The sequence below is a fragment of the Xenopus tropicalis genome, chromosome 6 (genome assembly GCF_000004195.4).
Source record: "Xenopus tropicalis strain Nigerian chromosome 6, UCB_Xtro_10.0, whole genome shotgun sequence".
Classification (NCBI taxonomy): Eukaryota; Metazoa; Chordata; class Amphibia; order Anura; family Pipidae; genus Xenopus; species Xenopus tropicalis.
Window position 1 is genome coordinate 55,124,492 of NC_030682.2, and position 16,109 is coordinate 55,140,600.

Consider the following 16,109-nt stretch of genomic DNA (forward strand, 5'->3'; position numbering starts at 1 on the left):
GAATTGCTCCATTTCTAATTCCGCGCTGCATTGATACGGCGGGAATTGTCAGCGCCCGGTAGGACCGTTCTTAACCCCTATACGGCAGAGTCATATCCGTGTGAATCGTGTACACAAGTCACAGCTGTTATAAAGCGTGTGATATTCATCCCGGCTACTTCAAGAACAGAACAATTATATTCTGAATGGGCGCGCCGGCTGCTATAACTCGGGATAAAACCGATGGCATATTGTATATGTATATATATTTTTTTTTTTATCGTAAACCAGTTGTAAATTTTCAAACACACCCAGAGATGAGAATATTGGTTGAGCAATAAAACATTAATAATGTAGTATAAAGTAAAATATATATTGGAGTAGACCAAAAAGCGCCAGAGCGCGCCCCCGTCTCAGTCAGTTTTAGAGTACGGCCAGAACAAAGGAAAACAGAGTGCACAGCGGCTCTATAACACTGTATGAGGGAATAGCTGGCGCCGGCTTCGTTTTCCCTCTCTGCTTTCCTATTGGCTCGTACAGTTCCGGGCGCCCTTGAGCAAGCCAATTGGAACCTAGTTAGAGGGAGCTAAGCACCGGTCATGGGGGTGGCTGAAAGCTGCGAGAGGTGGAGGTTTATCTGGGAGATTTAGTTTGGCGCCTGGGGCTGGCGGTAGTGCAATAGGGATTCCATCGGTAAGGAGATTCGGGTAGTAAGAACGGAAGAGGAGAGCCAGGCGAAGGGGAGACGGTCATAGACACGGTAATTGAAATAGAGCCTAATTATGTACCGGGCACATTGGTAATGTGGGCCCTATGTGGGAGCAGACGAGGACAAAGGGGCCGCCCCCGGCAACAGAGGGGGAGGGGCTCCAAATGCAACCTTACAGCTGGAGTTTAATGCGGGAATATTTTCACTGTCAAATCGTGGTTTGATTACAATAACAGGGTTGTATGGTCCGAAGTGCTGTGTAATGGAGATTTAACTTCAATGGACGTGTAAGATAGACAATATACCAACACATAAGTGATCGGGCCAATCCTGTGACAACCATAGGATGCCTTTAGCCTGTAGCGGGTTTCTGGTGATTCTGGGAATTGTAGTGTGGCCAGAGCTTGTACTCTGTGTTTCACATCTCTGCATTCGAACGTGGAAGTAGCAGGTTAAGATTTAAACTCTGGTGTCTTAGGGTCAAGGACTGTTGATGCAGTCCAACTCTAAGTTGGACTGAACATGTATTGTAGGATTGCATATCCCAGCAACACCTCCAAGGGTTTGCTAGTCTTCTGCATATCATCTGTATTTGGTGTTGCCTCTTTGTTGGTTTCCAGCTGTTGAACTACAACTCCCAGCACTGACATTGGTGAAAGTTATACTTCAACAACAGTCTGAGGGGACACTGAACATCCATGGCAGGGCAGCTGTCACACATGAAGAGAGGACAACCATGCTGGGCCATCCAAAGCCCTCTTCAGCAAGTCGCAGGTTTCTCTTAATATTCTACCTCAAAACCTCTGTAGGGCCAAGTGACTTTCTGATTGAGGAATGAGAGGAACTGTGTGGTGCCAATATAGTGGTAGGGGGTTAAGTGCTACTGTAGTGAAGTTGCATCAGTTGAGCACTAAGGACTAGACAGAAATCAAGCTTTTTCCACGTACGTTATTGGTGTAGCTAAAACCTGCAGGTGAGGGTGTGCAGAGCAAAGTAAAAAGTTGTCATCAGATAAGAGTCATGGAACAGTCTGTCGGCAACAAGAGGAGGTACTGCGTGGGTGCATACAAGACACAATGCAGGAAGTTGTAATAGTTTTGAAAACGTGTTATACACTAGTGTCATTGACGGTATAGAAAGGGCATGTGTGTGCTGGGACATACATGGGGTGATTAACTTATTGAAACAGACTCCAAAGGGCTGTATGACAGCAGCTCCACGGTCAGCTGTTTTTGTGCTGTATCCGGCTGCTGCTTTAAGAAGTCATTTTGTGCATGACAAAGTTGTGTCAGTCGTCGGATGATATTGTGTGACAGATCATCATCACTTGGTATGTTTTTTTTCCTTCAAGATTTGTCTTGTGTATTTATTTTGTTATATATTAAAATTCCTTTTTAGCTCTAGGGTCTGACCCGCATATCCAATTTTTAAGTGAGTATAGTTGGAAATGCACTGTCAGAAATTGCATCTGATATTTGTACATGGCAGTGGGTGTGTATGATTTTTGGCTGCCACTATGTGCCCACACAAGCAGTTGTTCCAGCTACACTAACACATAAATTGGAGACATGCAGAGGATGTCTATCTTTGCGATTTGTCTATCTTTAGGGTCAGGGTTATGTATTTACCAGTGTCGGGCTGAAGTTTTTCATTTATCTTAAGGCTCTTGCTGGTCTATTATTGCTTCATCGTTAATGTAGTGACGAGTTTTGGTTTATCTGGCATGTTTGGAGTTACTGGGAGTGTGCATTTTCTGTGGCTAAAAATCAAAATAGAATGCGCACTTCTCAAACATCTCCTGATAGGCAGTTGGGTGGAACCAGCGTTGGTTAATGCACATGCACCACAACGCAACTATCACAACAAAATGGAAATCATTGCAATGTCAGTTGGAAGCACTGGAATAGACTCCCAACACATCCATGCCTCTGATCAGCTCGCTGATTATCTTTCCACAAGTGTATATTGAATTTGTCCTATTGGTGCTCTCTCACAAAGTTTGTAAGATCTAGGTAAAACCAAGATGTATTCCACAAGTGGTTCCACTTGTCCCATCCCAGTGTGCACCAAAGTAGGATAGGAAAAATGTTGGACATGGAGCTGCCTCCAGAGTCCTTGTCTGTGCCATTTAATGTCAAGCAGATGCAGTTGGAGACAAACTCTTCAGTAGGTTAGTTATTTGGGACTCCTTTTCCACCTTTCTGGGGCTCTTTGTTCATTACTGCCCACTTGTCTATCTTTCAAGCCCATGATGAAATGAAAAACTGTTCCAGCAATGACTTGGCAGACACTAGCCAGAGGAGGCCATGGACCATATATTAAAAGATGGGAAAGATCTTCGCACCAAAGGTTTTCCCTTTCATTGTAAGATCTTTGAGAGTCCAAAGACCTTTTCTTTTATCAAATCATTCTCTCATCCCAGAACCTTAGGGCAGCACCTTCACCACCAAAACATTCTCCAAGGATTTTAGTGAAGTCATACTTAATGGAAAATTAGGAAATCATGACAGTTTCACTGTCTGAAAAGCAGGGTTTTCTGTAGTTGACTTTAGCTTTTTAAACTCTTGCTAAAGGTGCCCATACATTATAAGATCTGCTCGCTTGGCGATGTCGCCAAGCGAGCGGATCTTCACCCGATATCCCCACCTACGGGTGGGCGATATCGGGTAGCAAGTAACTTAAAAAAAAAAGTAATGGGCCAAACGATCGGATTACATTTGTGGTTATGGGGCATTCGGTTCGGGGACCGCATCGGCTCGTTGATGCGGTCCCCGGATATCCAACCGGATATTCTAACCTGGGCGATCGAGATCTGGCCAATTTCAGGCCAGATATCGGTCAGCCAGGTCGCTCTGTTCTGCCCATACACGGGCCGATTAGCTGCCGAATCGGCCCCTATAGTCGGCCCGTGTATGGGGACCTTTAGTCTTCACAGGTCTAGATAAACACTCTCACTGACTGCTGATCTATGCAGAAGATGGTCGCATAGTGTATGTACAGTGAGTGCTTGATCTGAGATCTTGCTGGTCCTGTTGTGGTGATTCCTCCAATCTATGTATGTATAACTTTATTTATAAAGCGCCACAAGGGTACGCAGCACTGTAAAATACAAAATTACACACAGGGAGGACAAGTGTTGTAATAAATAAATATAATAAATATATATCAATGCACAGGGAATAAGTGCCATGTGGTATGAAACACAGTAGGAAGGACCTCCCTGCCCTGTAGAGCTTACAATCTAAGTGGTTGGGTAACATTCAGGCACAAATTGGAAAGTAAGAATGCACCAGGTAGGGGCATTTGCCCTTAAGTGCAGGACTGGACAAAATAATGTTTTAGTGCTCCAGAAGGTAACAGCTGAGTTTTTTCTTAAAGAGAGTGGGTGAGTGTTCCCTACGGAGGGATTCAGGGATAGAGTTCCAGAGGTAAGGAGCAGCAAGATAGAAAGGTTTAAGACAAGAGAGCGCAGTGGGTGTGGATGGTGTGAAAAGACAGAGGCTCTGATAGGAGCGAAGGAGACGACCAGGAACATGCAGGGAGACCAGTGAAGAAATGTGAGGAGCAGAGGAGTGACGGGCTTTGAATGTTAGCAGAATGATTCTGTAAACTATCATTTGCTTAAAAAGCAACCATGCTAGAGAGCTTAAGTGAGGCAGTAGAGTTTAAGATTGATTGCAGGGGAGAGAGGTGGGAGATTGCAGTAATCTAAGCGGGAAAGGATAAGGGCATGGATTAGGGTTTTAGCTGTTACTTGTGAAATAAATGGGCTTGTTGATGTACTTGGCAAAAAGCTTTATACAACAAACAAATTGAAGGTGAAAGAACCATTGACAAGTATTCTATTAAGGTAGTGAGGCTGAAGCAAGCTTTAAACTCACCAGAGTAGGGTGGCTTACAACATGCTAGGCAGAGGGCCCATCTTAGTAAAAATATATGGACACCTTTATGCAGTATTTCTTTGGTGACAAGCTAATCTCTGTTTATAGATGGCCATACACGGGACACTTCATATATAGTTGGCAGATTTATTGGCCCATTTATGTGACCCATATCGAGGGTCTGCTCCACCAATATCTGGTTAAAAATTGTCCAGATATCTATTGGGCAGTTTTGAATATTCAGATGGATATAGGCTACATTGACATACTGATGTTATCCTCATCCATCTGGTCTCCCTAGATCCCCATTATGAACAGTTCATGATGCAGGCTTAGGAATAGGCCACCCAAATGGATTGGGCCTATTTAGCCCAGAATGTTGGCGGCCAACTCAGGATGATCTGATCATTTCCCCCATCCCCAGGCTAAACAAGTGTATTGTATAATGTAGTCCTGAAATTAGTCGCTGTGCTCAAGCGACACAGTCATTTCAATTTATTTTATTTTAACAGCTTTTGCAGTCATTCTCCCTAAGTAAAAAATATATTTTATCTCTATTTTCCAAATGCAGTGCTAAGGAGAAATCTCAGTTTTGCTAAATTAAGATGATTGAATGACAAACATTTCAGTATGGTACAACTTTGCTACAATTGGAAAATTCTTACAGTAATACATTTAGAAATTCCAGAAATCACTGCATCTGTCCCATTTTATGTACACACATTCAATGCTCTTTTATAAGAATATTCTTCCATGTATGTTAAAGTAAGTTTTTAAACTCTACTGTGTGAGTGTTGGAAATCCATAACTGTATTCGCTCAGGTACTTGCAAATGTGTGTGCACAGCATTCACCCCTGTGGTTTGAGAATATAATGATGAGGCATAGGCACATTGCAGTACTTAAGTTTGATATCAGGTGTTCCATAGTGGATCTACATCAGTGGTTCTCAACCTGTGGGTCGGGACCCCTTTGGGGGTCAAACAACCCTTTCACAGGGGTCGCCTAAGACCGTCGGAAAACACATATTTCCAATGGTTTTAGGAATCATTTTATGGTTGGGGGTCACCACAACATGAGGAACTGTATTAAAGGGTCGTGGCATTAGGAAGGTTGAGAGCCACTGATCTACATTAATGCTGGTGTTGAGGGCTTAGCCTGCCACATACAACTCAGGATTGCTCTTACTTTCTGTTTGGAAGCTAACTCTTATTTAAGAAGTTTATTAAGAAGGTAAGATCTATTTAAGTACAGTGAAATTTTACATACCCTGATTTTAAGTTTTTTTGCATCATTTTTTGTGGTTCCATCAATATGTAATGTATTTCTCTGATTTTACACCATATTTTTTTGGTCCCCTGATAAACGTAAAAAAGGGGTTTCTATATACAGCTGGTTTCTGATAAGAAGAATCATCCCAAGGAGCAAATCATTGCTTCCTTTAAAATAGCTCTTTGGGGATACTGGACACTGAATGCTGTTCATCTCAATCTGGCAGGCTAAACACAGCACCTATTTATAAAATATAAATGGCTTGGTGGTGACAGGGTGCTACTAATCATGCACATGTTGGATATTTGCAGTGTACCAGAAAATGTGATTTCACTGAATGGTATATATGGTACCAGCACAGTCAGCTCTTGAAAGAGCTATTAACAGAAATGAACCACCAAAGTTGAGATGATTACTGGCACTGCCTTAGTCTGCAAGGCCAGCATTTTCATATCTGCCAGGATTATAAATCATTTACCAATCTCTAATGGACACCTCATATTTATTTTAATATAATTATCAATTATCAATTTATAGAATTTGTAAAGGGATGGGATCTGCTATCCACAAAACTGTTATCCAGGAAGACCCAAAATAGAGCAATGTCAGTTCCCCTATTTAAACAAAAACAGTTCCTTAGGCTAATGTCACACATGGTAAGTTTATGCTGACAGAGAATATGCCGATTCACTGCCTTCTGCCATGTCTTTTGTATCCATTGACAAACGTGGCATCCATCTTTTGGTGCACACATCTTTAGGACAGTATACTGATATACGAGTGAAGGTATACTGCAAGGATATAAACAGATATAGAATATTCTCAGTTATATAGAATTAACAATACAGGTATGGGATCCCTTATCTGGAAACCCATTATCCAGAAAGCTCCAAATTACGGAAAGCCCGTCTCCCATAGATTCCATTTTAATAAACAAATACAGAATCTTAAAACCTATTTCCTTTTTCTCTGTAGTAATAAAACAGTACCTTGTAATTGATCCCAACTAAGATATAAATATATACTTATTGGATGCAAAACAATCCTAATGGGTTTAATTAATGGTTTGATTATTATTTGGTTATTGATTTTTTAGTAGACTTAAGGTGAGGTGATCCAAATTACGGAAAGACCCCTTATCTGTAATAGCCTTGGTCCCGAGCATTCTGGATAACAGGTCCTATACCTGTATTAGTCTGATAACATTTACTTGGAAACTATCAGACAGGTTTCATTTACATACACAGTTCTCCAGTTGGTACTTTTCTAGATGCAGCAAATCCTGTTTCAGTTCTTCAATCAACCATAATTCTACTCCATTATAACAATGTATGCTTTTTTTTTTATTTACCGTACATTTTTTTAGTTTTAACAGCTGACTGTAAAGAATAGGCAGTTGAGTAGTAATTTTTGTTTTGTTTTTTATTACAGTAGAACCCCTATTGTATGTTTTTCAGTGGAACAGAAAAGACATTTTGTAAAATCAGGGAAATGTGTTTAGCATTATATCTTGTTGGAACCACAGAAAAACAGTGTAAAATGAAGGTAAACTTAAAGTATAGAAAATAAATGTATTTTCACATATTGACTTTGGCAGCTTAAACATCTTTTTTTCTCATTTTAACCATCAAACAATGTAGGATTGTTTGAGGACTAATGCTTGATCAATTATTTGTTATTGGTTTCCTTTAATCAGCTCACATGCCAGACAGTGTCTGAGGGGGCACACATAATATAGGTACCTTTTTATTGTTCTGATTGTTCATGCAAGGCGATCATAGCAGCAGCTTTAGATCCTCCCTTCCTCATCTGCCGATGCACCAGCTGACATAGTGCATTTTCATGACATGAAATGGAATTTTCAAACCTGTCTGATTCCCAAACTGACGTCCATAGTACACGCATATTGGTCCGTAATGGCTGGATTACATACACCTATATGTTATACAAAGTCAGTGGTCTGTTTATAGCCAGCTTTAGAAAGTGTTTTTCGGTATGATATTAAATTGTTTTATTCTGAGACTGGTTAAATACATTTTAAATTACTTTTGCTGGAGTCAGAGGCATAGCCATTGTCTTTTCCATATATACTTATATATACACTTCATAAATAACAGACTGGCACAAACTAGACCATAAAAACAAAATAATGCAGCAAAAAGTATTATTTAAAGCATAATCACCTAACAAAACATGCCTTACGCATTTTGTGCCAACCCGGTCCCTTGGACCGACTCGGCAGCTTATCTGCCCGTGTAGGGGCAGAAACGAGCGGGCTGGCCGACCGATATCTGGCCTGAAATTGGCCAGGTATCGATCGGCCAGGTTAAAAGATTCAGTCGGATGGGGGGCCGCATCGGCTCGTTGATGCTGCCCCATTGTCGCCTACATAATCCGGTCGTTTGGCCCCAGGCTCCCCGATATCGCCCACCCGTAGGTGGGGATATCGGGGGAAGATCCGCTCGCTTGGCGATCGATCTCGCCAAGCGAGCGGATCTTACCGTGTATGGGGACCTTTAGACGCAGATAGCAGTTGAGCAAAATAAAGGAATTGTTATACAGAGCAGATGATATCTTTTTAAACTAAACTAGTGATGTCTTAAGTCCCTGGACATTTTGTATATTAGGATTTGGCTGAATCTATATTTTTCTACCAAACCAAAACTGAATGTCACGTAACTTTAAAGAGAAGACGACTGGCAGCAGCAGATTTGTGTTTAGGGGTGACATGGTTTTGTTGGTAAGCATCGGAAATAATTTATTTTGCTGTATCATTATTGGAGAACTCTGTATATGGCAGAATCTAATAAAAATATAATAGAAAGAAATGTTATTCTAATACTTTACAGTATACATTATTTAAAACAATCCAAGCTACTTTCAAATGTAATTTCTGTTTAAGCACTATCTGTCTGTCTTCTTTTCTCTGCTGGTTCTTCTGACTTCTTAGACAGTGTCACAAAAGTCAGCCGATTAACTAACATGGTGGAGAATTGAGTGACTGAAAACATGCAGCATCACACATCATAGAAAATAATGGTCGGTCTCCTCCCCCCCTCCCGAGATCAAATGTATAAAAAAATCTGCCGCAGAGGGTTGCATCCTAAAACCCCCGTGATATCACAAATTACAATCTTAAAATGGTCATACATATACATACTGATAACATGGAACTTCATTTCTTATGATTTCTGTAAGATGGATGAACTATTCCAACTTGTTGCTGAATTATTGCAAATAACAAATCCTTTATAAAAAAATTTGGCATAACACTGAATCAAGGGTTTTTCAAGATCATAGTCATGGAATACTTTAGGCAGACCAAGTGCTGCTTGCTCCCACTGAGATAAACTTCTAGCACCCTGACTTCTATTTCTGTAGAAGCACTGCAGCCTAGAATTTTGGGGGGATTGTTTTTTCAAGTCCTGACAGTATCCCTTTAAGCAGTGTAAGGATCAGATAAAAGATGCAAGGCAGGATTTATCCCATAGATGCTTATAAGATACAGTTACACATAATTGGATTGTTGACTGCTATCCAAATCCCTACTCAGCAGGAGAAAGACATCTGGGGAATACAGAAGAAAATAAATATCTTTTTTGTTTGTGAAAATGCTACATGTGATACCAAATATCACCTGACAGCACTCTATGGGGGACATTCACTTATCGAACGCTCTGTGCGTCTTTTCAGCGACTTTTTCATACCTTGCGCGACTTTTTCGTACTTTGCAACAAAATCGTATTGTCGCACTGAGTACGAAAGTTTCAGATTCATTCAACCTTCGTTATCGTCACTTTCCTTGGGCCAGGTTGGAGCTGCAGAGTGCCATTGATTCCTATGGGAGGCTTCCAAAATTGTGCACAGAAAGGTTTTCCCGCTGTTTACAATCGTTCATACAAAAATTTTGGATCGCCAATACGATATTATTGCGACTAATACAATTTTTTCGTAAGCTTTTTCGTGATATTTGCAATCTTCAGAAATTATTGTATCCAATTTGAATTTTTCCCATTCGGAATTCGAACCCGTGATTTCATGAATGAAGCCCTATGTGTTAGGTGTATTATATGGTAAACAAAATCTACATGTAAAGGGAATCACAGCAGGAAAATTTAGTCAAATTCAAGATCTACTTTTTTCCATGATTCATGAAAATAGCAGCAAAAATTTGAATTCACATTTATTCAAAAAATCTCATTTAACATCATTTTAAAATTAATGGAACAATGTGATTTTCTTTGTGACTGAGTTTCAAAATACTCAAATTCGAAAACTAAAAAATTGTCTTCCCCATGTTTATATACTGTATATACTCGAGTATAAGCCTAGTTTTTCAGCACCCAAAATGTGCTCAAAAAGTTACCCTAGGCTTATACTCGAGTCGGGTTCCTCCAAGCTAGCATCCTCTGTCCTTTGTGTGCAAATTAGGCCACTCGTAACCAGACCCTCCAGTGCCATGGCCCGCTCCCAAATTCATCTTCATCTACTATTCTCACCTGTCCCATTCTGCACTAAACATTTCACTTTATATTCTATATAAACTATATATAGTTTTGAAGGATTTTAACTCTTTGTGTTTTAACTTGGTTGCTGATTAAGTACCCTTAAGGTATCATTGTTGATAAAACAATTGTTTTTGTTGACCCTCCACTTACAGAGCTAGTTTACAGTTTTTATTTGAAATAAATATTTAAAAACATATACCCCACTGTTGCCTCATTTAATGTAATTTTATTGGTATTTATTTTGATAAAACTTAGCAGTAGCTGCTGCATTTCCCACCCTAGGCTTATACTCGAGTCAATACGTTTTTCCAGTTTTCTTAGGTAAAATTAGGTACCTCGGCTTATATTCGGATCGGCTTATACTCGAGTATATACGGTAACTCTCTTCTACTTCATACAGGTATGGAATCTATTCCAACTTATTTCAGCGACTCCAGTTTCCTCCCACACTCAAAAAAAAAAAAAAAGTTTTTGACTCCTGATAAAAACCTGAAATTGAAATCAAATGGTATTGACTCCCACAATGAAATGACACAATAACGTTCATCAACAAATGGAGCTGACCAGCCCAACATTAAATGGAAAAGTAATGGTTAATGTCAAATGACATGATCTCCCAGGATTAAATTACCCAATAACATCAATTATTCACTGCCAAACATTAAACTGCACATTAATGTCCACAATTAAATGGTGCTTAGCCCCAGAATTAAATTACACAATAATGTCCATCACCAAATGGCACTGACCAGCCCCATGTTAAAGGAACAGTAACACCAAAAAATGAAAGTGTATAAAAATAATTAATATATTATGTACTATTGCTGTGCACTGGTAAAAGTTGTGTGTTTTCTTCATAAACACTACTGCAGTTTATATAAATACTCTGCTGTGTAGCCATGGGGGCAGCCATTTAAATTGAAAAAAGGAGAAAAGGCACAGGTTACTAAGCAGATAACAGATAAGTAGCATAAATTCCCATTGTATTCTACACAGTTTATCTTCTGTTATCTTCTTATGTAACCTGTGCCTTTTCTCCTTTTTTCAATTTAAATGGCTGCCCCCATGGCTACACAACAGCTTTTTCTATTAACTACAGTAGTCTTTCTGAAGCAAACACACAACTTTTACCAGTGCAGGGCAACAGTACATTATATTTTAATTATTTTAAAACATTTTTATTTTTTAGTGTTACTGTTCCTTTAAAGGGGTGGTTCAGCTTTAAGTTAACATTTAGTATGTTATAGAAAGACCAATTCTAAGCAACTTTTCAATTAGTCTTCATTATTTATTTTAAATAGTTTTTGACTTATTCTACTTTTAAGTCTTTGCAGATTTCAGTCAGGGTTCACTGACCCCCACAGCTGAAAAATTATTGCTCTGTGAAGTTTATTTGGTATTGTTACTTTATATTACCGTATATACTCGAGTATAAGCCTAGTTTTTCACAGGGCTGTGGAGTCGTTAGATAAATTTCCCGACTCCGACTCCGACTCCTCAGTTTCTGATACTTCCGACTCCAACTCCACGACTCCGACTCCTCTGTTTTAAATATGCTAATGTATTTTATACATCCAGGAAGGGGAAGGGGCACTTAAAACACAACTGAACTGATAATAAACTGATAGACAATTTTATCTATACTCCTACTCCTAATGATTTCCCTAGAATCCCATAGTCATGTTTAAAGTTTAAGCTAACATTACAGCTGAATTACAGCAGTTTTTCAAATGTTCAGTCTTAAAGGAACAGTAACACCAAAAAATAAAAGAGCTTTAAAGTAATAAAAATATAATGCACTGTTGCCCTGCACTGGTAAAACTGGTGTGTTTGCTACAGTAAAACTACTATCATTTATATAATAAGCTGCTGTGTAGCCACGGGGGCAGCCATTTAAGCTGGAAAAAAGGAGAAAATGCACAGGTTACATAGCAGATAACAGATAAGTTTTGTATAATACAATAGTGTTTTATCTGTTATCTGCTATGTGCCTGTGCCTTTTCCCCTTTGAATGGCTGCCCCCGGGGCTACACAGCGGGGTACTTATATAAACTATAGTAGGGTTTCTGTAGCAAACACCCCAGCTGTACCAGTGCAGGAATGGCTGCCCCCGGGGCTACACAGCGGGGGAAAAGAGGCGCTTGCGAGGGGACATGATTACTCTGTACAAGTACATTAGAGGGGATTATAGGCAGTTGGGGGATGTTCTTTTTTCCCATAAAAACAATCAGCGCACCAGAGGTCACCCCTTTAGATTAGAGGAAAGGAGCTTCCATTTGAAGCAGCGTAGGTGGTTTTTCACGGTGAGGGCAGTGAGGTTATGGAATGCCCTTCCTAGTGATGTGGTAATGGCAGATTCTGTTAATGCCTTTAAGAGGGGCCTGGATGAGTTCTTGATCAATCAGAATATCCAAGGCTATTGTGATACTAATATCTACAGTTAGTACTAGTGGTTGTATATATAGTGTATGTATGTGAGTGTATAGATTGGTAGGTGTGGGTTAAGTGTGCTGGGTTTACTTGGATGGGTTGAACTTGATGGACACTGGTCTTTTTTCAACCCTATGTAACTATGTATTTATATAAACTATAGTAGGGTTTCTGTAGCAAACACCCCAGCTGTACCAGTGCAGGAATGGCTGCCCCCGGGGCTACACAGCGGGGTATTTATATAAACTATAGTAGGGTTTCTGTAGCAAACACCCCAGCTGTACCGGTGCAGGAATGGCTGCCCCCGGGGCTACACAGCGGGGTATTTATATAAACTATAGTAGGGTTTCTGTAGCAAACATCCCAGCTGTACCGGTGCAGGAATGGCTGCCCCCGGGGCTACACAGCAGGGTATTTATATAAACTATAGTAGGGTTTCTGTAGCAAACACCCCAGCTGTACCGGTGCAGGAATGGCTGCCCCCGGGGCTACACAGCGGGGTATTTATATAAACTATAGTAGGGTTTCTGTAGCAAACACCCCAGCTGTACCAGTGCAGGAATGGCTGCCCCCGGGGCTACACAGCGGGGTATTTATATAAACTATAGTAGGGTTTCTGTAGCAAACACCCCAGCTGTACCAGTGCAGGAATGGCTGCCCCCGGGGCTACACAGCGGGGTATTTATATAAACTATAGTAGGGTTTCTGTAGCAAACACCCCAGCTGTACCGGTGCAGGAATGGCTGCCCCCGGGGCTACACAGCAGCTTATTTATATAAATTATAGTACATTTTCTGAAGTAAACACACAGTGCAGGGCAGCAGCACATTATATTTTAGTTACTTTTATACACTTTCATTTTTTGGTGTTACTGTTCCTCTAAACTATTGACTACCCATTCCCTTCACATATACAAGTATTTCTAGTCCTGCAAATTTTTTTTACTTAATTAGTTATCAGTGAGAGTTAGGCTGGGTTCCCAGTGGGCATTGTGTTCCCTGTAACAGAGGAAAATGTTGCAGTGGAGCTGCCGCACCGTAACTGTGCGTTACGTCCCATTTAGTGAAGCATACAGCCAATGAAAAGCTTCATGGTCACTCAACGTGTTCGTTTATGCACTGCGTCCATTGGGCTTTATTCTTATAGCAGAGAAGTAATTAATTATGACTGTTTATTAATTGGGACATTTAAACTTGCTTTATTTTTTTTTTTTATTCCCATTTAAATTTAGTAGGAGTCGGAGTCAGAGTCGGTTCATTTTTTTCCGACTCCAGGTACCCAAAATTGCCTCCGACTCCTCGACTCCGACTCCACAGCCCTGGTTTTTCAGCACCCAAAATACTTGATATTACTGTATATACTCGAGTCGGGTACCATGGGTCCCTCCAGACTAGCACCCTCTGTCCTTTGTGTGCAAATTAGGCCACCTGCAACCAGACCCTCCAGTGCCTGTTGTTTTTGTTGACCCTCTTCTCCACTTACAGAGCTAGTTTATCATTTTTTCTTTGAAATAAATATTTAAAAACTTATACCTCACTGATGCCTCAATTAATGTAATTTTATTGGTATTTATTTTGATTATTGAAACTTAGCAGTAGCGGCTGCATTTCCCACCCTAGGCTTATACTCGAGTCGATACGTTTTTCCAGTTTTCTCAGGTAAAATTAGGTACCTCGGCTTATATTCGGATTGGCTTATACTCGAGTATATACGGTACTTTATTTTTCTTTTCAGGTCCTCTCCTATTCATATATCAGTTTTTCCATCAAACCACACCCTGATTACTAAGGTAAATGAATCCTAGCTGCCAAATAGCTGCTAAACGTCCTGCTTGGCGAGCTGCTGAACAAAGACTGAATTCATTAAAAATAAAATAATAAAAAAATGGAGACCAACTGCAAATTGTCACAGAATACTAAAAGTTAATTTCAAAGTGAACAACCTCTTTAAACACAGGTGTATGTAGGTGTGCTGCTTTTAAAGTGAACCTCACGGATGATTCCAAGGGGAGGGAATACAACCAAAAGCAGAACTATTCAGAAAATGTTTTTTTTAATGAAAGGACTAGGCATAATAATAACCTCTGCAGTTTTGAAAGCCCCCCCCCATACCCTTTTTTTTGGGGGGGGGGGGGGTCTCTAACTGGGGCAGATTTATCAAAATTTGAGATTAGAGTTTACCACAGAATTCACCCACTTTGTATTCATTGCTAATGAATTCTTAAAAGTGTATTTATCAATGTGTGATTAGTTAGAGTTAACCATTTGATAAATACACTTCTAAAACTCCCTTATGAATAAATAGAAAGCGGGTGATTTTTTTTTGAGGTGAGCTCTAATCTCGCATTTTGATAAATCTGCCCCGCAATGGAGCTGCATTGTGTTTCCCATACATCTCACATACTGTTTCTTTCTGGAAACAGCAGAGAGGCTTACTACTAGTTGGTAGCCCTTAGAAGATGTATAAATTGAACGTACAGATCACATACAAAAAATAAATAAACCTATACAAGAGGGCCCTCCGAAAATCCAGAAAATTGCAGTCACCTTTAATAACAATGTGGAAACGGTTTTTATTTAAATTAAACAAAATATGGATACAATTGGATATTCTAACATACAAAGTTAGGTCTATTAACCTATTCATTCATCTGAGCAGATGAAGATCCTGGTAAACGTCCATGGGATTTCCATGGGATGTCTGACATTTACTTAAGAAAGGAGAAGAAAAGGTAAAAACTAAGTAAGCTTTATCAGAAAGGTCTATGTAAATACAACCATAAGCATTCACAAAGAATGCTCTATCAATTGAAACACAGGATTTCTTTTCTCCTTTTTTGTAAACATGTTAAAGTATCTGACTTCCTCTCAGAAAAATCCTTAATTCCTGGGCCAGAGTCTGTGCAGTTCTCTCCCCTCTCCTGCTTCCCTCCCCACTCCTACAAGCATGCTAAGAACTCCTTCCCCCCTCCCTTAGGATTGTATCTATTGGCAGTAAGATGGCAAAATGACTTTCCTTCTCCTTTAAAAGTCTGAACTGAAAAAGTCTGTGCGGGGAAAAAATGTTGCAGAAAAGTCACAAAACTGTAAATTTTTCAAAATTATTATTATTTTTTTTTTTTTCAAGAATAGGCTTTCTATAGCATATAAAAAGTTAACTTTTAAGGTGATCAACCTGTTTAATTTTGTTATGTTTTCACTTCATTGTTGTTTTGTTGTTGTGGAAACTGAACTTGCTTAATTTAGCATGTTTGTAAATCAGCTTTGTATCAGGCTCCCCTGCATAATGTAATAAATTGCACCGGATCCAGTAACCCATAAAAACCAATAAA

General features: G+C 39.8%; 1 protein-coding gene across 4 annotated transcripts in view; it reads left to right on the forward strand.

Annotated features, from left to right (window-relative positions):
* Positions 1-548: 548 nt before the first annotated feature.
* The window catches only part of ezh2 (enhancer of zeste 2 polycomb repressive complex 2 subunit), a 47,544-nt gene continuing 31,983 nt past the window's right edge, over positions 549-16,109 (forward strand). The window contains exons 1-2 of one of the 4 annotated variants that reach the window (XM_012964796.3): positions 549-739; positions 1,309-1,462. In XM_012964796.3, coding sequence (XP_012820250.1) covers positions 1,425-1,462 — 38 coding nt within the window. In that variant the 5' untranslated portion in view covers positions 549-739; positions 1,309-1,424. 4 annotated transcript variants of the gene reach the window in all.